Genomic DNA, 25848 nt, shown 5'->3' with positions numbered 1-25848 from the left:
CTGTGAAATTGAGTTGGTGTCTCAATTTACGACGGGAATTCCAGGCTCCCATTATGGTTGTAATTTGAGGACTAAGACTATGAGAACGACAATGGGGGGAAAAAATGGTACCATTCTCCGGGCCTCTCTTCATCTCCCAACTGCTGTCCATTTCTCCCTACAGTTTTGCAGTAGCGTAGTCCAGCCAAAGAAAACATGATTGAAATCGGATACGTGAACTTTTTAATTAGAAAAGCTTTTTAAAAGTAGCATCGGAACTCTGCCTCAGAAAAATAGGACGGGATACGACCGGACCAGACCATCCTCCTAATATTGTAGTCTCTCTACGACAACTGTGAGCACCGAGATCGATTTGCATAACCTTCTTGTGGAGAGTTGTTTGGGAAGGGTGAAAACGGAGCTGGGGGAGAACAAAAAATAAATCCTTGAATTCTGTTCTCGCGTTAGACCGGATGGCTGATGCCCACCCACCCACCCCCTTTTCCTCTTGTCGATACAAGTTATCAAGTTCCCTTTTTGAAGGAACAAAAGCTTCCCTGAGTGGGAAATATCTGGATTTGTTCTGAATCAAAGGCAAGTGAAAAAACAAAACAAAACAGAAAAAAAAAAAAAGGTTACAAAAAACGTTTTTAAAACGAAGCATCTGACGATATCTGGCTTAACCGCTTTCCTCCTCTTAAATCTTCAACATTCAGCAGCTCTTCGGACCGATAGGTACAAAAAAAAAGAGGGTTGCTAACAGCCAAGATTTGAGTTATCGCATCTCCTGGATAGCACTTTGAAAGTCCCAAGGACCAGGGAGCCAGTTTGCTGCCTCAATTATCTCAAACTATCCTTAGAACAGGACAGAGGGAAGGGATGCCACACTTGGCCCGCCCCAAATAATTTGCACAGCAATTAGGACAAGCCTCTACACGCTGATCCAGTCTGCATTTTTTTTCCTGCAAAGGCCTTTTGTGGGTTTTTTTTTTTTTTTTTGCCTTCCCAAACTGGTCCAGGCTTGCTGGCTCTGGATAGTAGCGAGGAATTTATTCCGAACTCTCCTCTATTTCTTCTCGTTTCTTCTTCTTCTTCTTCTTTTTCACACTCGTATCACTGACCTGGGGGGGGGGGAAGAAGAGAAGAGGTCAAGAGAGACTCCTTTCTGGAGAACCCCAAAATTCCAATGTTATTTTCCAAGAAGATTTAGTTCCCAAGGATGCCAGCTAAAGTAATTCTGAAGGCTTTTTTAAAAATCTGGCACGGCAACTGAAAAAAAAAATGTTGTGCAATTGTTGCACCCTCCCTTTTATTGCTATTATTGGATGTTGCTCTGGACATGCACACCTTGCTTTTGTGAATGAGCCATCACAGCTAAAACCTGTCGTACCCCATGTTTGTAGATGTTATCAGAATTATAGAATTACCGTATTACGCACCAAGATTTCGAAGAGATAAACAAGAAAAAAAAAAGTTTTGGCCCTCCCCAGCCTCCAAGAGCACTCTGTAGGCCACCCAAACCCTCTGCGCATCCCGTTTTTAGCCTCCCAAACCCCCCACGCATCCCGTTTTTGCCCTCCCCAGCCCCCAGGAGCACTCTGCAGGTCCCCCAAACCCTCTGCGCATCCCGTTTTTGCGAAAAATGGGCCTGTTTTTGGCGAAAACGGGACACGCGGGGCAGGGTTTCGGGAGGCCAAAAATGGCTGTATTCGGTGTATAAGATGCACCAACATTTCCACCCTCTTTTATGGGGGAAAAAGTGTGCCTTATACTCCAAAAAGTACGGCATCTTGTTTTCACATAAACCTTTCCAGGGTTTGCACATCTGGCTAAACCACCCAAAAAATTACCAAGGTGGTATGAAAATGCTGTATAGATCATCTATATGACCGCTCACTTAGTGACCGTTTGATCTTCCGACAGACCTCCCTGGGGATACCTGGATTCAAAATTCTGATGGTTGCCCTCCTCCTGTCCACCTGATCACACTATGGATGCTTAGCAACCTGGTAGCATTTAAGGCAGGTTGTTATCATCCCAGGGTAGCATTTCGCAATGTTTTGGCAAAACCCGGCCATAGCAATCCATTGGTTCACCTAAGGACCACTGCAAAAAAAGGTTGTAATGTAGGTGACTCGATTTATGTCTCCTACGAGTTACAACTATGCTAGGCAACCTCCATTACGGTCAGAGGTGGGATTGAAAAGTTTTAGCAACCGATTCTCTTCCCAGTTGCTGGGTGGGCGTGGCCTAGTTGGCTTCCTGCACCATGGCAGAGGGAGGGGTTTTTGCGGCCTCCCCAGGCTCCTGAGGCTTTCCTCAAGCCTCTGGGAGGGCGAAAACAGCCTTCCCTGGGCTCTGGAGGCCGGAAACGAGCCCATTTCCGAACTTCCAGTAGGCCAGTTTTTTGCCCTCCCAGAGCCTCTGCACGGGCATCCAAAATAGGCCACGTGGGCGGGGCCAACCAGTCCTTGCAACTACCGGTTTGGTGAACCAGATTAAAACCAATATCCGATTCGTCCAAACCGGCTGAATCCCACCCGATTACAGTAATTTGAGGACTAATACCTGTATAATTTGCTTTGGCCTGATTAAACGTATTGTGTAATCAGACTTACTCGATTTTCAACAGCTGAAATATTCACCAACAGCAATTGAATTATGTATGTGAAAAGAAGGATCTTGCTCTTTTAACCGCGCGGCCCAAGAGATCGCCAAAATTGTGGCAACGGATTATACGGGGCCTTACCATTTCAACTAACTCTCCGCTGCTCTCCGCAGACTCCATTTTCCTCTTTTCCTTCTTTTTCTTTTTCTTCTTCTTCATCTCCGCTTGCTCCTCTGGAGAGGCCGGGGGAGATGAAGCTACTGGTTCCGGATCACCATCGCTCTCGATTTTTCTTTTCTTCTGAGAAAAGATACCAAGACAAGAACATCAGAGGTTTTCTGGTCAGGGCGCAGCCTGTTCTGCAGCCGAGTTGCTGCTTTTGCTCTTTCAGAAGAGCCTGTGTCTGTGATCTATAAATTCTGGTTATCTTCTCTCTTTTTTTTAAAAAAGGACTGAAGCTTTGCAAATCATTTGTTTTCAAGCTGATCTGAGTGTGCAAAACTAACTCGTTTAGAGTCTTTTGCTTCAAACTCGAAGAACCCGTTGCTCAAAGTTCAGTGCACTGGCGAATACTTGAAGCCAGGAGATTTCGTGCTAAAAAAATCATTGGAAACACTTTGCAATAAACCGAAACCAACCTTTGGCATCCTCTCTGGCTGCTCTTTGATCTCTTCTGGCTCCATCTTCTCTTCTGCCTCCTTCTTTACAGAAACCCTGTGTGAAGAAGCAGGAGTTTAGTTGGCACTATTTGTTGTGGCCCGTCAGCGGCCTGTGCAGATTGTAGCTGATTCTGACGATGAGGAGGCTGGTGTAGTGCTGCACCAGCAGCCTGTGCAGCTGGCACTCGAGTCAGACAATGAGGAGGCTGGAGAAGATGTGGTGCCAGAGGCCTTCAGAACCCCCAGAAGCTCCTTTAAGTGAAGAGGACGAAGAAGAGGAGCTTCTTCTCGATGCACGGGCGGCAGAGCTGCCAAAAGGTAGGAGTGGCTCCTCAGGAGAAGGTCTCCTCGAGAGTAAGGCTTGGGGCTAATTGGCCACTCCCTTAGCCTATTTAAGGAGGAATGCCGACTGAAGCAATTTGCAGGGAACAACTTTAGTTCACTCTCCGTGTCTGGTTTCTCTGCAAATTGCTTCTGGGCTTTCTGCCAACCTTAGTAAGATTGTGATTATTTTCTCTTTGGTTTTTTGTAGGCTGTTAAGGAAGTTTATTAACAGCCTTTGTTTGAAAAAGACTGAGTTATTTTAGTAAATTAAGTTTTATACAGACTTTGTGTGTGCTCAGTTCCTTGGGGTCCGTAGCTGGGGCAGAATATTATTCCTTCAGCTAAGGATGAAGTGCTGATCTACCCTGCTCTGCCCCACTTTTACCCTGAAGGGGAAATGTGATGTCTGGAAAACTGGCAAAGACACCCACGTCAGGGAGCCAGGAAGCAGCTTTCCCAGATTCATATAGCAGGCTGACTCCCTCTAGAGCCATGGAGATCAGGCAAGAAAGGGATAACTGCCTGCCAACCCAAACCAAAAAGGACCATCCTCCATCTGCAGCTCCCTCTCGCTTTCCTACGGCAGCTGATTTAAGAGGCCAGAAAACAGCATGTCAACCAGTAGGAGCCATAGTGGCGCAGTGGTTAGAGTGCAGTACTGTGCAGGCTACTTCTGCTGCCTGCCGGCTGCCTGCAATTTGGCAGTTCAAATCTCACCAGGCTGAAGGTTGACTCAGCCTTCCATCCTTCCGAGGCGGGTAAGATGAGGACCCAGATTGTTTGGGGGGCAATAGGCTGACTCTGTGTTCTGCCCCAGCTACGGACTCCAAAGAACGCAGCACACACAAAGTCCGTACAAACCTTAGTTTACTAATTAAGGACTACTAATGAGCTTTCTTAGTAGTTGTTCGAACACAAGTACAGTTTAAATCAGGCTTTTCTGAACAAGGGCTGTTAATTTAACTTCATTAACAGCCGACAAGAATCCAAAGAATAACAACTCAATTCTGAGGCACAGTATTTCAAATAACCATAATCTTACTGTGGTTGGCAGAATGCCCAGAAGCAATTTGCAGGAAAACTGACAAGAGAGAAACAAGAGCTAAATCAAACGTTTCTGGAATACGCGATGGAATATGAACGAAGTTGTTTCCTGCAAATTGCATCAGTCGTCGTCCTTCCTTAAATAGGATGAGTGGCCAATTAGCCCCAAGCCTTACTCTCGAGGAGACCTCCTCCTCAGGAGCCATTCCTGCCTTTTAACAGCTCTGTGCACTCGTGCATCGAGAAGAGGCTCCTCCTCTTCTTCCTCTTCATTTATGGGAGCTTCTGAAGGCCCTGGCTGAATCCCCGCCTCTGGCACCACATCTTCTCCAGCCTCATTGTCTGACTTGAGCGCCAGCTGCAGACTGTTGGCGCAGCACCACACCAGCCTCCTCGCTGTCGGAATCAGCTACTAACTGCACAGACCGCTGACGGGCCACAACTTTCTGTAAACTGCTTAGAGAGGGCTGTAAAAGCACTGTGAAGTGGTATATAAATCTAGGTGCTATTGCTATTGCCCTTCCTTCCTTTTTGCTGGAATGCAGTATTGCAGACTAATTCTGCCCACTGCCAGTAGTTCGATCCTGACTGGCTCAAGGGTGACTCAGCCTTCCATTCTTCCGAGGTGGGTAAAATGGGGATCTAAATTGTTAGGGACAAGAGGCTGGTTCTGTAAACCGCTTAGAGTGGGCTGTAAAAGCACTGTGAAGCGGTATATAAGTCTAACTGCTATTGCTATGACTTTAAAACAGAAGCACTGCAATCGTTACCTGTTATAATCTATGTAGTCTTTTTTCCAAGCGTGTGGGGTTTTTTCGTTAGGTTTGCCATGAGCGTCCAATAAGCCTTGCTTGATCATCATCTTCTTCTGAGAAGCCTGAGGAAAAATAAGGAGACCGTTCCAATTTTGACACTTCCTTTAGCTGATACACTGTCCTAAAATAAAAACCAAACTGACATCCAATTTGCCACATTTTAAAGGCGGTGAGAGCTCCACGGATAAAACGGTTATAGGATATAAGTATAGGATGGCTTTATGTGAGCTGAAATCTCCAACTGTTTCATGCCCAGTCTATGCTGGAGAGCCATCAGTTTTGGGTGATAGATAGGTGTCATCTTTGCACAGAGTGCTCACTGAGCTATTGAAACATCATTTGGCTCACCAAGAAAGACTTAGCGTCAAGGGCTGCTCCTCAAATTGAGTCAAGCTTATAAAAGTTTTCAAAAGTTCAAAGGAAATCTGTTTAAAAAGTCCAGGGAAAAAAAGACCAAACCGTGAGCATGCTAACACTCTCAAGTACATCGCTAAAGATCTGAAAAGTGGATGACCCAATGGCTTTCTTATTTCTGGACAGCACTGCTACACAGAACCAAAACTGTTGCTCTCTAGACTCCAATAGAAGAGAATATTTGTAACTCAGGCTTGAACTACGGGGGACCTGGTGCTCCCTGAGCTCAGCTCTTTTCTTGCAGACATTTCATCACCTGACTAAGTAACATCATCACGATGTAAGGAAGAGTGATTAAACTCTGCAAGTAAGGCAGAGCACCAAGGACCCACAGTCTCCAGAATCCGCTAAGTCCTTCCGAGGAAGGCAAGTAACCCAGGGCTACACAAGAACTTACTTTGGGGCCAAGCCCCCACTTGCGAGGGTAAGTGTCTCTTTCCATGATCACACGCTTGATCTTGGCTACAACGCCGTGGTCGCAGGTAGAGATCACTGCCGTTGTCATCAAAGCAATAGCTGAAGGAAAAGAGAGAAAGGGAAGCTGAGCGTTGCTAACCAAGAAGGCTTCACACAGCCTCGGAGTTTGCTCTAAAGATGCAATCAATTTGGGAAGGGCATTGAGTAGAATAGAACTGGAGAGGACCTTGGAGATCTGCTCAAGCATGAGAACCTATACCATTTCAGACAAGTGTCTGTCTAGACTCTTCTTAAAAACCTCCAGTGATGGAGCGCCCACGATTTCTGAAGGCAAGCTGTTCCACTGATTCATTGTCCTGTTAGGAAGTTTCTCCTTAATTCCAGGTTGCTTCTCTCTTTGATTAGTTTCCAACCATTGTTCCTTCTCCTACCCTCTGGTGCTTTGGAGAATAGATTGACTCCCTCTTCATTGTGGCAGCCTCTCAAATACTGGAATACTGCTATCATGTTACTCCCTAATTCTTCTTTTCTTTAGACTAGCCAGACCCAAACAGCCGTTCTTCGTTATGTTTTAGTTTCCAGGTTTTTGATCATCTTCTTTGAACCTTTTAATTCTCTGCTTGAACTTGCTGAGCAGAAATATGCGCGTTCCTCCCCAAGATAATCTTACTGCACCCCTTTCTTCCTGGGGTCCTATCTTGAAATGATTCTGCTTTTGGAAAGCAGCTATTTTTCCCTTCTGAATTTTCACCTGGGATACACCAATGCATACAAGTACAAAGCAGGAACAGATCACGCTTATCACCTGAGAAAAATCCCCAAGTGTACAGGTGAACCTCGATGTGCAATGGTTCATTTAGTGACTGTCCCAAGTTACAAAGGCACTGGGGAAAAAGTTGACTTATGACCCCTTTTCACACTTACAACTGTTACTGCATCCCCACAGTCACATGAATTAAATTAATTAAAATGCTTGGCAGTGTCCCAAAAGTCCTTTGACCCACCTTTCTGACAAGCAAAGACAATGGGAAGCTGGATTCACTTAACAACCATGTTACTAATTTAACAACTTAAGCGATTCACTTCAGTGGTGAAATCCAATTTTTTTTTACTACAGGTTCTGTGGGCGTGGCTTGGTGGGCGTGGCAGGGGAAGGATACTGCAAAATCTCCATTCCCTCCCCACTCCTGGGGGAAGGATATTGCAAAATCCCCATTCCCACCCCACTCCAGGGGAAGGATACTGCAAAATCCCCATTCCCTCCCCACTCTGGGGCCAGCCAGAGGTGGTATTTGTCGGTTCTCCGAACTACTCAAAATTTCCGCTACTGGTTCTCCAGAACCTGTCAGAACCTGCTGGATTTCACCCGATTCCCTTAACTGTGGCATGAAAAGTCATAAAATGGGGCAAAACTCAGTAAGTCTCTCTTGGCAACAGAAATTTTGGACTCAATTGTGGTCATAAGTCAAGGACTACCTGTACAGGAGGATTTTATATCTTTTTTCCCTGTATTTCTGCACTTTGGATGTGTCATTGTAGAAAGGCGCATCAGAGCAAAATGTGATCAGACAAGTTTCATTCTTCTTGGTTGAGTCAGGCCCCACAGGAAAGGGGGTCTGGCTCTGCTTCCTTTGCCCAGTTCCAGTCAGCAGCTAGCCAAACATCCCCACAACTTCCAGTAGAACACTGGGAGCCTGGAAGGTGTTTAGAAGCCACGGAACGTCGAGGCTGCAGAACTGAAGTCTCAACACGACAGGAAGGGCAAAGCAAGCTGCACTCAGAGAATGGATAAACTTCATCATCACTTCACATACAGCCCCGAGCAAATGCAGGTGGATGCCAAGAACACATTTGAAAGATGGGCAAAGGACACACAAAGCTGTGCCACAGTTATAGGGACCTGCCTTGCGAGAATCAAAAGGAAAAAAAAGAGAGAGAGAGCAGAACCTCATTTCTGATCTCTGGAAAAGCAGCTCTTCCCAATCCTTAAATCCTGCAGTTTCCCTCTCGTGCCATGGCATCAGAAACACATTTACTTTGTCCAGAACAAAAGCCTAGCGAATAAAATTTATAGCATCATTTTATGTGATCTCCGTGGTTGCATTTTTACATCCAAAAGCAGACAAACGCAAGATTTTTCCCCCTGTTCTATCATGCCCAATTCTTGGAGATTGCCATGACATGTTCCTGCAGTTTTCTTGGCATGGTTTTTCTGAAGTTGTTTGCTGTTGCCTCTCTCCTAGGGCTGAGAGTGTGTGATTGGCCCAAAAACATCCAACTGGTTTTGTGCCTAAGGCGGAACTAGAATTCCTACCTGTCCATTTTCTAGCCTGATGCCTTAATCACCAAACCAAGCTGGCTCTCCAAAGTTAATATACTTTTTAGATATGTAATTATATATCTACCAGGGAACTTCAAAGTAGCATATAGTAAAAGAAATTAAGTAATTTAAACCCCGCAATAGAGCAATTATTTGTCACTAGTTCACTGTAATTTATTGCATTGCTAACAGGTCTTATAGGATACTGCTCATAATCAGTTATTCTGGTAGCATAAAAAGAAACTCCATAGGCTTCTAGAAGGAAAGAAATGATTTTGAAAAAGTCATTAGAAGAGCAGCTGCAGACAATCCCAAAAGTGCTTTTTCAGGATACAACTGAACTTGTTTTTTTCTTTTGAAGACGTTTTGCTTCTCATCCAAGAAGCTTCTTCAGCTCTGACTAGATGGTGGGGAATGGAAGAATTTATATTCCTTGCAGACAGCTGGTCATTTGCATCCTTTTAGAGAGTCACTGAGGCCTCTTGGGGGTTTATCTGTGTCCTCAGGGTCACCTCAATGACTCTCTAAAAGGATGCAAAGGACCAGCTGTCTGCAAGGAATATAAATCCTTCCATTCCCCACCATTCATTAAGAGCTGAAGAAGCTTCTTGGATGAGAAGGGAAATGTCTTCAACAGAAAAAAAAAAAAAAAAAGTAAGTCCAGTTGCCTCCTGAAAAAGCACTTTTGGGATAACCATGACCTGGATGACTGAGAATCTCTACAGACTTTTAGCTGCGGACAATAAACTTCCTTCCCATTTCTTACCTATGCAGATTGCCTCCCCTTTTGTGGTGATCACAACTATTTCCTGGTTGACTTCGATCCCATCGTCATACCGCAGTAATCCAGGAAGCATAATCTTTGCACCGTAGCAAATCGCGTTCACCTGAATGAAAAGCAGGGACTAGCTTAGCAGGGAATTCTACATTTCAGCCGGAACTGCTCCTTTTGATTTCGAAGTCTTGCAAACGTACAACGCCGCTTGCCTTTCATAGCTTTGAACATTGTGCGCAAGTAGCACTGAGGAATAATTTCTTTTGGGAGCAGGCTTCAGAATTTCATTTTTTAATGTGTGCCAGTGTGTTCAAAGAAAAAAGTGACAATAAAACCTACCATATTTTTCGGAGTATAAGATGCACTTTTCCCCCCTAAAAGGGGGTGAAAATTTAGGTGCGTTTTATACACTGAATGTAGCCCCGCCCACCCACTGGCCCCCACCCTTTGGCCTCTGCCTCACAGCAGTTTACTCCTTGCAAGCAACAGCAAGAGAAAACAGCTCCTTTCAGCTTCAGCACAGCCTAATTAGTACAAGTTGATTGGATTGGCCTCCCGACTCAGCTGTTTTGCGTGAGGCTCTGCTGCTTGCTGCAAAGAGGTAAATTGCTGGAGCAGATTTTTTTCCCCTTGTGCTAATCAAGCTATGCTTAAAACAAAAAGTAAAGCAGGCTGTTTGCTGCAATGAGGCAAAATTGCTTAGAGGCAGAGGGAGATTTCTTTTTCTTTTCCTCACCAAAAAAGGTAGGTGCGTCTTATACTCCGAAAAATACGGTATGTTGGAGAAATTGAAAAAATAAAAAATAAAAAAGGCCTGTTGCAGCAAAGAATTCCCAGCTTCCTTAAGATGCCAATTTACACATACAAATTTGAACTTATTTCAGATTTAAGCGACCCGGGAAATCAAGTCATCTGTAAAAAAAATATATATACTGATTCCATCTCTGGCCTGGAAGCAACCCCAGGCACCAATTATTTATTTATGTTCTGGATTTACATCTTACAGCTTCCCGAGCTGTTTTTAGCTACAGTGACCTCCTGCAATCCTCTGCCAGTGAAAATAGAGCTCGGGAGGGCCGAACACAGCCCTGTTTTCGGGCTGGTCCTTTGCGGTTTCCAGGGTGGCCCTGTGGGCCAGATCCGGTCCCCGGGCCTTGAGTCTGACACCCTTCCTCTTCCTTTTAAGCAACCCACCCTGGAAAGGTAGACCAGACTGAGCCAAAGTGACTATAGAGTTCCAAGCCACCACCCGCAAGGCCATCAGAGAGCACTTACCGCGCTGTCCTTCATAACAAGTCGCTTGTGTGATACCAACAACTTCTCCAAAGGGAAGATCACCCTCCGGAGGTAAGTCTCATCCTTGTTGTTGTCGTACTGCCACTGAGCATCTAACACGTCATGCATGGTCACCATGTGATCCTAGAAGGAGATTCCCCCCAGTCCTCGGTTAATAGAAGTCTTTCTAGCAACTTTAGAGAAGTTAAAATCGACTGAATTATTCGTGAGAGGAAGCTGAAATTCCGTTCTCTTTTTAACATGGATCCTTTCCATCTTAATACCTACACAACACTGTAAACGTTTTTAAAACAAAGGTTAAAAACTACTACGGGATAAAATAACTAATAAGGGAGGAAAAGTCCTAACTTCATGTTTTTTGTTTGGGACTCTGTAATTCTATCTAATTCAGGGGTGCCAAACTCAAAGCTCGTGGGCTGGACCCAGTCTATGCCATCCTGGAAAATGTTAAGGGGTTGGCCCGCGTCGCTTCGGCCCGGTCTACCCAATATGAAGAGGAAACATGCCAGCAGTTTGGGGAGTTATGTCAAGCTGGCCACACCCACTCGCCCCCCCCCCCAGGTCAACCATAGCCCTGATGTGGCCCACAATGAAATTGAGTTTGATATCCCTGATCTACCACACTTTTAGGAGTATAAGACGCACTTCCCTCTCCCTAAAAGTGGGTGAAAATTGTGGTGCGACTTATACACCGAATGTTGCCAAACCCCGCCCACCTGCTGGCCCCCACCCTTTGGCCATTTTTTGTAAGCCGCCCTGAGTCTCCGGAGAAGGGCGGCATATAAAATCAAACCAATAAATAAATAAAATAAATTTTTGGCCTTCGCGTGTCCCGTTATTGGCCTCCACGCGTTGCATTTTCAGCCAGTTCCAGGCGGCGGGAATCAGCAGCAATCCCCACCTGGAACCAGCTGAAAATGCAACACGCGGAGGCCAAAAACGCAACACACAGAGGCAGCAATGGACTGGGCCGATCCCACAGCCTGGAAAAGCTGATTGGCGGTACTCCAGGCCGATCCAACCGCCAATCAGCTGCTCGTGTTGAATCAGGCTGCGATAATGTCCTGAAACTGACCAGGCTGTTTGCTGCAAGGACGCTAGCCAGATGAATACTAATGGATGCTGGTAAGGCAGAGGCAGAATTTTTTTTCCTTGTTTTCCTCCCCAAACACTAATGTGTGTCTTATACACCGGAGTGTCTTATAGTCCGAAAAATATGGTAATTCATCTCAATTGGATGCTATATAATATTGTGGGTTGAGAGAGAGGTGGACTGGCAGAAAAGCGAAACTTTCTACCCCGACATTCCCCCAACTATTTACTGTCCCAAAGTTTAATTACCAGTGCAGAGGAGAGAACCCTGAACTGAACTCAACTCTTTGGGTAGATAAGGCCACTTGCTTGAAAGGTTACATCCTTGACCTACCTTCTCTCCCATGACCCCAGACCGGACTCGTCGGAGCTCCTGCATTTGACCGCCAACTCCCAGCAACAAACCCAGATGCACGCAAAGTGTCCGGATGTAGGTTCCGGCTTCACAGCTAACCCAGAAAATACCTGGAAGAGGGGCAGAGAGAGGGGGGGGGGAAAAACATTGATGCCAAAGATAAGAATATCACCTTGTAAGAATACGAGCAGACTCTTTTCAATCCAAGCCATCAGAATTGGGTGATAGATGAAACGTCATCTTTGCACGATGGGCTATGTCATCATTTCTACATCATTTGGCTCAGAAAATGCTAATGGCAGGAGGGACTGCAAAACTACTGCAAAAGCAGCCGTAGAAGGCTAAGCTGCAGGGAAAGAGCTGCAGGAAGGGACAGAAATGGGGCTTTTATTTTTAGCCGGGGTCCCAGAATGACCAACCCTCCCCCCCTCCCTGAGTGGGGAAAAAAAGGGTGCCATTACCCAGTCTTCTTTCTGGATCGTATTCAACCAGCTTGCTTTCATAAATCGTTCGGACTCTCAGCTGCCTCTTCACTGCAGCGATGAGGGGAGGTCTCTGAAAGAGGGCACCTGTCAAAGTTTCTATTGCCTACAGAAAGAAATAAAATAAAATAAAATAGCATTATGTCAAGCAGCTCAGAAGCAATGATGAGAGGAATTTTAACTACACCCTCAACTGGTTCAGGGAAACATCAAATTAAGGAAGACCAAACTTGGACAGAGTGGCTATTTTAAGCCTGCAGATGTTGAAATGGCCATCAAAACTAGAGCCGCATTCTCAGCATCGTTAAGGGCTGAGTGGCTAAGACTCTGAGCTTGTCGATCAGAAAGGTCGGCAGTTCGAATCCCTAGTGCCGCATAACGGAGTGAGCTCCTGTTACTTGTCCCAGCTTCTGCCAAACTAGCAGTTCGAAAGCACATAAAAAATGCAAATTTTTCCTTTTGGTGGGAAGGTAACAGCATTCCGTGTGCCTCTGGCGTTGAGTCATGCCGGTCACATGACCATGGAGACATCTTTGGACAGCACTGGCTCTTCGGCTTTGAAACGGAGATGAGCACCGCTCCCCTAGAGTCAGGGACAATTAGCACATATGTGCGAGGGGAACCTTTACCTTTTTTCTATCCCTAAGTCCAAACCATGGTTTGCTGGTGCAATTGACATTCCCATTCATAGCTAGGCATAAAAGACGACAAGGTGAAATGTTTCACTTCCTGACTGGCCAAAACTTACCCTTGAAAGTTGCATTTCACTCTCAATTGCATTGTGCAGCCGAACGATTCCCACATACTCTTTGCCTGGAAGATGACAGAAGAGTAGTAAGGAGGGGCCACTTGAATTTTACTGTTCCATCACGAGGCTGAAAGCTCTCTCTTTCTTGACTAGAGACACTAAAGCAGATGATATACCTGCGCTTTGCTGAGACTTGACCAAACGTGTCGCTCGCTCGATGCACACAATCAGGCACCCGGTAACTTTGGGGTCCAATGTGCCGCTATGGCCTGTCTTCTCAACACGGAGAATGCGGCGGATCCAGGCCACAACCTCATGGGAAGAAGGGTTGGAAGGCTTATCCAGATTGATGAAGCCCGTCCTAGGACAAAAACCAGCGATTAGATTTAAGGTAGTGACTTAAACGAGAAGCTTTACAGGTTAAAAAAAATAAAATCAACTTAACAACATGTTTAAAGTATAACTGGGAGCAACTGGGAGACTGTGAATTCTAGTCCCACCTTAGGCAAGAAGCCAGATGGGTGACCTTGGGCCAGTCCCATTCTCTCAGCCCTAGGAAAGAGGCAATGGCAAACCACTTTTGGAATCCTGTATCAAGAAAACTGCAGGGACTAATCTAGGCAATTACCAGGTGTTAAGATAGATTTGACGGCATCCATGCTTCCCCCAAAAAAGATTTCAAGCACATTACAGGGTTCACTGTAACTTTAAGTCGCAATGAACATTTTTCTGTAAAATATTAAACTAGACTCCCTTTTGTTTTTGATTTTCCTTAGCAGATGATTTACTACACATTGTGTGCTGCAACAATGGATAGGTTATTCTCTGCCAAACTGTCAACTGTTATAAAGAAATGGCAGTACTGAGTAACTATTAAAACAGAAACTCATGCGTAAAAATAGGTGTACCGAAAACCCAAGGGCAGAAGATAATAGTCTTTTGTGATTCTGAAATTCCGTAAGAAAAGTTGCCGAAGAAACCGTCTTGGTGATAGGGTGGAAGAAAAGATGATTTTATATTGTGTAACACAATCTTACCTTACATACTCAGCAATTTCCCTTTTTAAGGGATTGCAGCCAGAAGGAAGTGGGGTGTAGTGCGCAGTCCTCACATTTAACTTGTCAAAATTCTACAAACCCCAAAACAAAGCAAAATTATATTTAGTTTATAAGGAAATACGTATTTTGGGCTATATCCCAAAAGTATTTATTAGATGTTATACATCTGATCTCACTTGGCAAAATGCCTCAGCAAATTGCCTTGCTCTGAAACCTATCTCCCCCCTACATAAATTCTTTGGAGTATAATATGCACTGTCAACTCCATTAAAAACAGCAATGCCTAAAATTTACTCTTAAAAAATGAAGAGATTTGTTTTTTGAATTGTAAATTATCTTGTGACTGCACAAAATATGTCACACTGACATTAAACTAACCTATTCCACTGGTATAACTATCTTACTTTGAGAAGCAAAGGCCATTGTGATGTATCCAGCTGGGCCACTCTTGATTCAGGCTTGATAAGAAATTCTTCTGTATGTTGTATATCCTAAAAAAAAAACAATTGAATTAGTAGATTAATGACTGGGACCTTGAACAAGAATGTGGAAAACCTGTCTTGCAGCCAAGATTGGCCTTAAGATGAACTGTCTCTCCAAAACAAGGGATGAAACACCACGTGCTTGCATCATATTATTCATTAATGACTTGTTTTCAGTGAGGAAATGCGGAAGCTGTAGCACGTTCTAATCTCCGCAGATGGTAGAGCCATCTGGTGGGGCTAAAGAGCTGTGCAGGGACCAGAGCCGAATGCCAGACAGGAATTCCACGACTGCAGGCTAAACTAGGAAATCAAAAACCATCCCAGAAAAAGGGATTTTTAAAAGCCATTTCTAAATGGTTGCCAAGAAAGCTACAAAGACTTATCAATAAAGTCGGCTTTGATTCTAGGAAGACTTTACTTTTCCTTAAACTAGAAATGAAAAAATCATTAACGTTCAGATCATCAAACTTCTCTCGCTATCCTTCGGAGGGTACTTTTAAAAATAAGTCAGATGGGAAGCTGCTGCCTAGTATAGGGGTGTCAAACTTGATTTCATTGGGGAGGGGGGCTGGCCAGCTCGACAACACTCATCAAGACTCCGTTTTTGGCCATGACAGCCTCCTGCTAGCAAAAACGGAGATCGGGGAGGCTGTGCACGGCCCACCTGGGCTCTGTTTTTACTGGCAGAGGGCTGCAAGAGGCTGTCGCAGCTGAAAATGGAGTCCAGGCAGGCCACATATGACCTCCCCGAGCTCTATTTTTGTTGACAAGAGGGCTGCAGGAGGCCGTCACAGCCATAACCGGAGTGCAGGCGGGCCATGCGTGGCCCTCCCAAGCTCTGTTTTCGCTGTCAGAAGCACCACAGTTCTTTGCTGTTTCCAGGGTGGGCCTAATCCAGCCCACGGGCCTTGAATTTCACACCCCTGGCCTAGTAGAATAGACAATAGTCCAGGTAGTCTCAATTTACAACCATTTGTTTAATGGCCGTTTGAAGTTACAAGGACACCGAAAGAGAGACTTATGACCCATTTTCACGCTCAGGACCGTTGCAGCAACCCAAAGTCACATAATCAAGATTGGGGCACATGGCAACTGGCATGTAGTTATGATAGTTGCACATCCTATGATCACCATTTGTGACCTTCCCAGCTGGCTTTTGAAAAGCAAAGTCAGTGGGGAAAACCAGATTTGGTTAATGACTGCATGATTCACTTAAGAACAGCAGTAATTCGCTTAACAATTGTGGCCAAAAAAAAAAAAAAGTAAAACGGGATAAAATTTACTTAACAATCTCCTTGCCTAGTAACAGAAATGTTGGGCTCACTTGTGGTCCTAAGTTGAGGACTACCTGTAACAAATTCTTTCTCAGGATGTATACACACATTATGGACAGATGAGAAAGCATTATGAGTGGTACAAAAATAATAATAATGGGATCTGTAGATAATGATATTGTAAAAGAGCTAATCTTTCTATTGTGGGATTAATAAAGTAGCAATGTTCCAGCAAAGGCAAGTTAAATTATACATTTATTTGCAAACGCTCAAGGTATAATTGGGGCTTAAAACAGCTGGCTGCCTAAATTGCCAAACTATAGTAATTGGCCAACTCACAGCAACATCTTCATCTGGCAAAGTCTTCTTTTTCTTCTTGTGCTTCTTAGAAACTGAATCTACAATGGTATAAGCAAAATAATAATAAAAATTAGCATCTATTACAAACTTAAAAAATAGAAACAGATCAGGAAATGTTGGAAATATTGGTCTACCAAAACCAAGCTTTAGTAGTTTGATTAATGCTGATGGGGTTTACACACATTACTTTAATAAGGAGCTGACAAAAGCTGGATGAATGAGGGTGGTACAAAACTTTTTATTTATTTATTTGCATCCCACCATTATTTCTTTTACAACTATCTCAAGGCAGCCAACAATATCCAACGCACCTTTCTATTTTAACAAGAACTTCCAACTATTCTTGTAACCAGATGTTTAGGGATCAAAGAGAATGAAAAAAAAATTGGAGAACTTATATTTTAGAGAAGGTTCTTCATTTCAAACTCCTTATAAATATATAAGGACAAGATAGATATATTCATGGTTGAATTTTTAGCATCAACACATTGGGTGGATTGCAATGTAGATGCATCCTCCAAAATGGCCTACCAGGCCCAACCACGTGTCTACCTTTTTTTCCTCCCCCTTCCACCAACTTCTCTTTGGGATCACACCAACAAAATTGCAATACATTTGGAAGTAACTCACATTAGACACAACCATGCAACTCAATGTTAAGCGTGTCCAAAAGCAGTGTAAAAAGAGTACTAATGAGCAGGGAAGTATTGCAAAACATTCATCCAAACTGGGTAATACATGAATTCATATCAAATACATCCATCAAAGTCCAATGGATGTATTTGGTCAGTCACTCTCTTTGAAGCCACCCCACCTCACAGAGCTGTTGTTGGGAAAAAAGAGGGGGCCAGAGCATTAGGAATGTTTGCCATGAGTTTATTTTTTACACACACACAAGTAAAAGGAAGGATAAAATAATAATAGGAGTAATAATGAAACGAAATTATACATACACATACAAGGAGGGATAAAATAATAGGAGCAATAATGAAATGAAATAATGAAATACACACACACACACACATAAAAGGATAAAATAATAGCAGCAATAATGAAACGAATTACACACACACATATATAAAGGAGGAATAAAATAGGAGCAATAATGAAATGAAATAATACACACACACACATAAAAGGAGGGATAAAACACACACATATATTTATACATAAAAGGAGGGATAAAACACACACACACTTATGCATAAAAGGAGATAAAATAAGAGCAATAATGAAACGAAATAATGAAAAATACACACACACACACATAAAAGGAGGGATAAAAAACACACATATATTTATACATAAAAGGAGGGGTAAAACACACACATACATTTATTCATAAAAGGAGGGATAAAATAGGAGCAATAATGAAATGAAATAATGAAAAACACACATACACACACACACATAAAAGGAGGGATAAAAAACACTTATGCATAAAAGGAGGGATAAAATAGGAGCAATAATGAAACTAAATAATGAAAAATGCACACACACACACATAAAAGGAGGGATAAAAAAACACACACACACACACGGAGGGATAAAAACACCCACACTTATACATAAAAGGAGGGATAAAATAATAAAAGGAGGAATAATGAAATGAAATAATGAAAAACACACGCACATAAAAGGAGGGATAAAACACACAAAGACACATACACATACATTTATGCATAAAAGGAGGGATAAAATAATAACAGGAGCAATAACGAAAACGTCCCAGCAAGAATTTTCCAAGCCAGCCTCCGATTGCGGGAGTCACAAAATGTACTTCTGGATGAAGGGGAAAAAAAAGCTCCCTTTAAAGAAGCGTGGAGGCCAGGCCATCCATCCATCCTCGTGGCGCTGCCAGGGGGAAAATTGGGGCTCCCCCTGAAGCTCCTTCCAATTCTCCAAAGCCCACCCCCGGGAGAGAAGTTTCTACAGCGGATATCCCTCCCCTCGCAGCCCTTTTTGCCTCCTCAAGGGCTTCTGTGCATGCACAGAGTGCATTTCCCCCCCCCCAACCCCCAGCAGGCGCGCGACCCAGGAGCACGTGCTTCCCTCCCTTTCACGGGCCTTTCAAGAAACCCGGGCTGTCGGGGAGAAAAAGACGCCCCTCGTGAGCCCCCACCCCCACCCCCACCCGGGGGGTCTTTTTCCACCCGCCTCTTCCCTGCCCGCCGTTCGAGATCCTGAGGGCGCAAAAGCGTCTGGAAACCCACCTGTCCCGTCCGCCATCTTGCCTGCGCCACGCGCTGCTTCGGACTCACGCGCGCTGCTGCGCTGTCCCGCCACCCCTCGCTCGGACCGGAAGCGGCCTCTCCGCCCACTTCCGTCTCCCATCCCGGCAGGCAGCGCGCCAGAGGGGCGGGGCTTGGAAGCATCATTGAGAGTAGACTGCAGAGGTCTTCAAAGCTTGGCTGCTTTAAGACTTGTGGACTTCAACTCCCAGAATTCTCCAGCCAGCATAGCATAGTTTAGCATAGCATAGCAGGCTGGAGAATTCTGGGAGTTGAAGTCCACAAGTCTTAAAGCGGCCAAGTTTGAGGACCCTTGGCAGTCGAGGTAAACGGCCAGCGCGCGCGTGCGTAGGGGGTGCGGGTGCGGGGATGAACATCGATAATATATAGATAGACTAACGAAGGATAGACTGACCCGCTCTTCTCTTGCTTGCGGGTCGACTTCGAACTACAAAGCTAGTCCTTGACTTACATTTTAGTGACTGTTTCAAAGTTACGACGACACACTGAAAAAACTGATTTATGACCGGTTATTTTTTTTTCCCCAAATAAAAATGGAATAGCCGTGGTTTATAATGAACAATAACAAATCCAGAAGAAGGGAGAGAAAAAACACAGTAAAAAGGGACAGACTGGACTGCCTTATGCATTTTTTAAAACAAGGCAGAATTGACTCTTTTTTATTATGGAACTCATTAAAAAAAAAAAAGCAGCGCAAATCTTGGATCAACTCTATAGGGACAAATCCAAAATATTAGATAATAGAGCTGCACTTTCCGATACTCGCTCGTTTAAAATAGAGCACAATCATTAAATTAGTAAAAATATTTACTTTCCAAATGTAACAAAAAAATTTTAAAATTATGTTTCTTTTTCCTTAGCTTTAAGACTTTCTATTTTATATATAAAAAAAACTATATTAAAAGAAAATATAATTTCTATATGACCGTTTTTCATACTTTATGATGGTTGCGGCATCCCCAACGTCACATGATCACAAATTCTGACACTTCATATTTATGACAGTTGCAGTGTCCCAGGGTTATGGGATCCCCTTTTTTCGACCTTCTGACAAGCGAAGTCACAAGGGGGAAGCCAGATTCATTTAACCGGGTTACCAACTTAACAGCTGCAGTGATTCACTTGACTGTGGCAAGAAAAGTCGCCAAATGGGGCAAAACTCACTTAACAAATGTTTCACTTAGCGACATAAATTTTGGCCTCAATTGCAATAATAACTCGAGGACCTGATTACAAGCCAGAGGATGCTAGCTGGGGGAATTCTGAAAAATTGAAATCCGCATATCTGAATGTTGACAAATACCTTACTAGGTAAGGTTCCTTATGTGCTAGTCATTCCTGACTCTAGGGGGCGGTGCTCATCTCTGTTTCAAAGCCGTAAAGTCAGAGCTGTCCGAAGACATCTCTGTGGTCATGTGGCTGGCATGACTAAACGCCAAAGGTGCACGGAACGCTGTTACCTTCCCACCAAAGGTGGTCCCTATTTTTCTACTTGCATTTTTTACGTGCTTTCAAACTGCTAGGTTGGCAGAAGCTGGGACAAGTCACAGGAGCTCACCCCGTTACGCGGCACTAGGGATTCAAACCGCTGAATTGCCGACTTTTCGATCGATAAGCTCAGCGTCTTAGCCACTGAACCATCGCGTCCCTTACTAGCTGGACCTTATTTGCAATCTGATGGATGGTCCCTGGAGACTTTCCCTCCTTTCAACCTAATTGAGACAGTAGCAACACAGCAGCAGGTTGGAGGGGGGAAAAAAGAGTGCTTTCTCTATTGCTTATGGATGATTGAAGTTGGACATTAAGAAAAAGGAAGAAAATCAACTTGTTTTAAGCTCCTGCGTACTACTTGGACAGCAAGTGACAAGCTTTTGGAGCTTGTCACTTTACAACAAGCAAGTATTGGAGCGCATATACCAGACATATTACTAGAAGGCAAAAGTGAAACTGTCTCACTTATTTGGGCCGTGTCATGCGGGGGAATTCACCGGAGGAAGCAATTATGTTTGGAAACGTTAGCGGTTCTTTGGAAGCCAGGCCAACAAAGAACAGTGACTGGACACCATCAAAGCTGACACAAGACAGAGCACAGAAAAACTCAAAAGAAGCAGAGCAAGATCAGAAGGTGTGACGAGACTGGCCCACAGAATCGCCAAGAGTCGGACTTTTGACTGAGTGGATAACATCATCATTGCTCATGGGGGGACTTAAGTGAATTCTCTGTAAGCAAGAGACTGCCTGCCATCCTTTGGCCCATATAAACAGAAAATGTTTAAGGCTCAAGGTTGACTCAGCCTTCCATCCTTTCTAAGGTAGGTAAATTGAGGACCCAGTTTGTGGGGGCAATAAGCTGATTTTGTATAAATATACAAAAGTATGAAGGCTATTGCTTAATGCACTGTAAGCCGCCCTGAGTCTCCAGAGAAGGGCGGCATATAAATCAAATAAAAAAAAAAAGTGTGCCTTGCACGGGAGGCCAGAGGATGAATCAGCTTCACTTGAGAATATGGTTATATTGGTAGTTAGATTGGATGGTACAGGAGGCAGCACTTTGCACACTGACATCAGTTGGCTCACAAAGTGAAAGCAAGTTAAGAGATTAACAGAACTGGAAGGGACTTTATAGGTTGTCACGCAAGCAGAAGACCCTATACCATTTCTGACAAATGGCAATTCAATCTCTTCTTGTTAGGACTGGGATGTTTTCGATAGCAGGAACCCAAGCTGACTTTTAGACTGTCTTCTTTCAAAACACTGTAGAAGTCATGCCCGTTAATTATTAGACCACTTTGCATTATTCTGTAATAGTAATTATTTAAAAATCTCCGTACCAAGCCAAGGGTTGTCACTTCAATGTTCCTCCTGCAATAGACATGAGGTCAAATTGATCTTAAAATACAGTATGCCAACATTTTACCTAATCATAGTGTGTTGAATGGGTCACAACTGCATGTCACATAAAAAATTAAGCCCAAATCAAACAAGCACTGAAATGCTTTAATTATGATGGGAAAGAATTGCAAAAATCAATTTTTACACTAATAACTTAACATAACTAACTAACTAACTAACTAATTTATTTACTCACTCTTGGAGAGAGGCAAGTCCTTACAGGGGCACTTGTTCAAAATTAACAGTGTGTATTTAAAATTGAATATACCTTCAGGGAAAGGGTTACTTGAAAAAATGTCAGACTTTCCCACATCCCAATTAAGAAACCAGTTTATTTTCAAAGAACTCCTGTCAGATCCAAATTCAATTACACAACCAGCTAAGACTCGAGCAAGGTAAACATTCAGATTATTTCAAGGCAGAAATTAATCCAATACAGTACCCTGAGAACACAGCTTAGAAATCCCATTTGGGTTCAAATATAGAAACATTTTGAAATTCCCTCAAACTCTCCCAAATTGTTCCCGTCATCCATGCTGATTTTAATATAGCCTCCATCAGAAGAAACAGCACTGAGAAGAACACAATACATTTGGCGACACTGATCAAAATGGCTTTTAAAGCTTTCCATCATCTCAATGAAAAGAAGAGAAATGTTCCAATTGCGAATCTCATATAGTTTTCCTTTGTGGCCTGAGAGATGAAGGAAAAATTCGAAGAAGCAGCAAAATAGAATATGGGCCAACAGTATATGCGCAGTTCTCTCAAGATCGCAATTTTAAGTTAAAGGAATGACAAGGTAGAAAGAACCTGGAATGGCAGAACAAAACTCCCTCTGGTACGGGCAAAAAATATGTTTAAAAATGGTAGGAAGATATAATCCAACGTATTGGGGCCATAAGTGTCCTCACTTCATCCTGTGGGAAGTTTAGTGACGTTTAACGCATAGAGGAACAAAAATTGTAAGTTTCACCTCCCACTTCAGTCCTTCCCACTATTGCCGGAAGTTTTGCTCAAGTTCTTTCGACTCTACCACAAGACCTATCCATGGATGGAGCATTGGAAAACTACCATGAGGAGCACAAAAACAATCAGAACCCCTGACCGGAAGGGGTGATCATCTCCTGCACCACCAAGTGCAGCAGGTTGTTTTGCTCCGCCGTCAGCAGCGGCCACAGTTCCTTCTGCAAAACCTTCAGCGATTCCAAGTCTTTCTCCTGGCAGGCCATGACGGCTGACTGGAGCAGCAAGAAAAGCTCCGGAGGAACGTAGCCCGAGGAAGCATCCAGGGCTTCCCATGAGTACTTCTCCAAGGTCTGGGCATGTTCGGGCAGCAGCTTGGACGGCGGAGGCTGCAGCAGGAGCAAGAGCAGCACTCGAGTGACCTCACAGTGGAGCAGGTGGTCAAGGAAAGCGCCGGGCAGCGCCGGGGAGGAGGAAGAGGATGATGAAGAGGAGGCAGGGGCGTTGGTGGAGGGTCCGCCGCCCGCTTGGGCCAGCTGCTGGGCCTGAGTGAGCACCGCCAGGGCGCCGTCGTAGTCGCGGCCGAGCAACAGGCAGGAGGCCACGTCGCGCAGCCCGTGCACGGCTTCTAAAGGAAGGTGGCCCGCGGCCAGCAGGTCGGCGGCCCGCATGAAAGCCGGCACGGCTTGGCTGGCTTCGCCGGCGGAGCGCAGCTCGTTGCCCAGTTCCAGCCACAGCCCTGCCGCCAACGCCGGCTGCCCCAAGTCGACGTGGAGGCGAGCGGCGAAGGCCACGCAGCCGTGAGCGGCCGGCAAGTACTCGGAGAGGCCCAAGCCGGGGCCTTGCCGCAGGCGGAGCTCCCGCTCGTGGCGAAGCCAGAGCCGCGCCGCTTCGGCCAGGGCCGCCGCCTCGCCCGCCGGGTGGCCCAAGCTCTGGGCGCAGCGCGCCACCGCCAGCTGGCACCAGGCCGCGTAAGGGAGGCTCTCCTGGGCGCGCAGCTCCCGCGCCAGCGCCGCGAACTGCTCCGAGGCCTCCGAGACGTTGGGCTTGCGCAAGAAGCGTTTGCGGAGCTTGGACGACACCAGCCGGTAGCGCGTCAGGAAGTCGCCGCCGGCTCCGGAGCCCGAAGACACTTCGCCCGAGCCGAAGCCCGAAGAAGAGCCGGCCCCGGTACCCGGGACGGAGAGCATGGTGCCTTCCTTCTTGAGGGGATCTCTTTCTCTCTCTCTCTCTCTGCGTCGCGCCGGAAGTGACGCCTCCCCGTTGCTTAGAAACGGCCAGGATGTGGAAAGGGAGGAGGTGGGGCTAAGGGAGGCCTGCACGAGCAGCTGATTGGCTGATTTAAATTATGGGGGGAGGCGCGTGGAAAGGTGATAACGGCTCTATTGCGGGTAGTCCTCGATTTACGACCACAATGGAGCCTAAAGTTTTATTTATTTTTATTTTCTTTAATTTATTTATTTTTATTAAATCTTTCCCCTTTAAAATGTAAATTTTAATTTGTTTTTAAATTATTGGGTGTTTTAAATTTGTCTCGGCCAAATTGTTTAATTCGGTTTTATTCTGTTTTTAAATTTTGTATTTATGTGTTTTATTTTGTGGCTGTTCACCGCCCTGAGTACTTCGGGAGTAGGGCGGTATACAAATCCAATAAATGAAATAAATAAATGAAATGAAATTTTCGTCAAGCATGTATTTTATGACAGATACAAGTGTAAACATAATTATAAATACATGAAAAGGATACGAATAAAAGAAAAACATTAGGACAGGGATGGTAGGCACGCTGGCGGGCTTATGCATGCCATTTTGCCCCATTTTGCGACTGTTCTTGCCATGGTGGTCGCTAAGTGAATCACTTCAGTCTTAAGTTAGGAGCACGGCTGTTAAGTGAATCTGGTCTCCCCCATGGACTTGGCTTGTTGGAAGGTCGCAAAAGGGGACCGGTGGGCGCTGTGACCGTCATAAGTATGAGTCGGTTGCCAAGCATCTTAGTTTTGATCACATAACCATGGGGATGCGGCAACGGCCGTGTGAAAAATGGTAACACAGCTGTTGTGTGACTATTTTTCAGTGCCACTGTAAACTTTCAGACGGTCACTAAATGAATTGTTGCAAGTCGAGGACTGCCTGTAGTTGGATGGGTGTGGCTACAGAACCTCTGAGGCATAAATTAATTAGATTAATCAGAATAAAGCTGGAAGGGACCTTGGAGGTCTTCTAGTCCACCCCCCCCCGCTCAAACAGGAGACCCTATACTCGTGATGGCGAACCTATGGCACACGTGCCACAGGTGACACACGTAGCCATATCGGTGGGCACCCGAGCTCAGCCATCTGATTTTCACCAGAAGTAGGGAAACAGGCTGTTTCCTGCCTCCAGAGGACCTCGGGAGGTGGGGGGGGGAAGGGCCCGTTTTTTGCTGTCCCCAGCCTCCAGAGCCTTTCTAGGAGTCTGGGGAGGGTGAAAACAGCCTTCCCCACTCCCCCGGAATCACTCCGGAGGCTGGAAATGGCCTGTTTGCCAACTTCTATTCTCTGCCTCCTGACTCCCAGCTGATCGGGAGGAAATGGGGATTTTGCAGTATCCTTCTCCCGGAGTGAGGTGGGAATGGACATTTTACAGTATCCTTCCCCTGCCACGCCCACCAAGCCATGCCCACCTAGCCATGCCACGCCCACCAAGCCACACCCACAGAACCGGTAGTAAAAATTTTTGAAACCCACTACTGCTCCAGAGGCCCTCTGGAGGCTGGAAACGAACTACCGGTAGGCCCGTTTTTCACCCTCCCCGAGCCTCCACGCGCGCTTTGCACTTACCTGCATCCCAAACGGGCTGCATGGGGACTCATGGGATGGGTGGGGCCAACCAGGAGTTGAATTTGGGGGTTCTCCGAACTGCACAGAATCTTAGCTAGAGGTTTTCCCGAACCCCTACAAACCCCCAGTAGCCCACTCCTGAACCTAAGAAATGTTGGCCAAGAGCCTACATAATTGCATAGTCACTGTGCTGTGTTTAGCTCTACATGGAACATGATCCTGGGCAGCATCTGGGAGAACTAAAAACACTTATCTCTGCCAAGATTGCTGTTTCACCAGTCTGCCCAAAGATATTATCTGAGCAGAAAAAAAAGGAACTGAAATTGAATATCCTCTGTAACGGAAATATTTGAAGCTTCCCTATCTCTTTCAGATGAATTTATATGACTTCCTCTTTCATGTAGGAATGTCAATTTC

At 45.0% G+C, this 25848-nt stretch overlaps 2 protein-coding genes and 4 non-coding genes across 7 annotated transcripts; all 6 read right to left on the bottom strand.

Moving 5' to 3' along the window:
• Nucleotides 1-205: 205 nt before the first annotated feature.
• Nucleotides 206-25529, bottom strand: DKC1 (dyskerin pseudouridine synthase 1). Of its 2 annotated transcripts, none has more exons than XM_070951888.1 (15): nucleotides 25432-25529; nucleotides 16485-16543; nucleotides 14791-14877; nucleotides 14366-14457; nucleotides 13505-13689; nucleotides 13329-13393; nucleotides 12560-12686; nucleotides 12078-12208; nucleotides 10631-10774; nucleotides 9347-9467; nucleotides 6241-6359; nucleotides 5385-5491; nucleotides 3226-3301; nucleotides 2729-2887; nucleotides 206-1100 (listed from the first exon to the last, which is right to left on the bottom strand). In XM_070951888.1, exons 1-15 carry the CDS (start codon nucleotides 25451-25453, stop codon nucleotides 1029-1031), a joined length of 1566 nt encoding a protein of 521 aa, XP_070807989.1. In that variant the 5' UTR covers nucleotides 25454-25529; the 3' UTR covers nucleotides 206-1028. The 2 variants fall into 2 exon arrangements, with proteins under 2 accessions (XP_070807989.1, XP_070807988.1); XM_070951887.1 differs by lacking the exon at nucleotides 25432-25529 and adding an exon at nucleotides 18719-18839.
• LOC139322979 (small nucleolar RNA SNORD83) lies at nucleotides 5698-5773 on the bottom strand. The gene has a single exon (XR_011600935.1). It is a non-coding gene; the product is annotated as a small nucleolar RNA SNORD83 (small nucleolar RNA).
• On the bottom strand, nucleotides 7821-8070 carry LOC139322985 (small nucleolar RNA SNORD17). Its single transcript, XR_011600940.1, has one exon. It is a non-coding gene; the product is annotated as a small nucleolar RNA SNORD17 (small nucleolar RNA).
• LOC139322984 (small nucleolar RNA SNORA36 family) lies at nucleotides 11900-12036 on the bottom strand. The gene has a single exon (XR_011600939.1). It is a non-coding gene; the product is annotated as a small nucleolar RNA SNORA36 family (small nucleolar RNA).
• Nucleotides 12305-12380, bottom strand: LOC139322981 (small nucleolar RNA SNORD83). The gene has a single exon (XR_011600936.1). It is a non-coding gene; the product is annotated as a small nucleolar RNA SNORD83 (small nucleolar RNA).
• Nucleotides 21964-23822, bottom strand: LOC139322711 (40-kDa huntingtin-associated protein-like). Its single transcript, XM_070951910.1, has one exon. It carries the CDS (start codon nucleotides 23800-23802, stop codon nucleotides 22741-22743), a length of 1062 nt encoding a protein of 353 aa, XP_070808011.1. The 5' UTR covers nucleotides 23803-23822; the 3' UTR covers nucleotides 21964-22740.
• Nucleotides 25530-25848: the final 319 nt, after the last annotated feature.

The sequence above is a fragment of the Pituophis catenifer genome, unplaced genomic scaffold (genome assembly GCF_029215685.1).
Source record: "Pituophis catenifer annectens isolate HBS135680 unplaced genomic scaffold, rPitCat1.0.hap2 SCAF_11, whole genome shotgun sequence".
Classification (NCBI taxonomy): domain Eukaryota; kingdom Metazoa; phylum Chordata; class Lepidosauria; order Squamata; family Colubridae; genus Pituophis; species Pituophis catenifer.
Note: the sequence above shows the minus strand (reverse complement) of the source record. Positions and strands in the feature narration are given on the sequence as shown.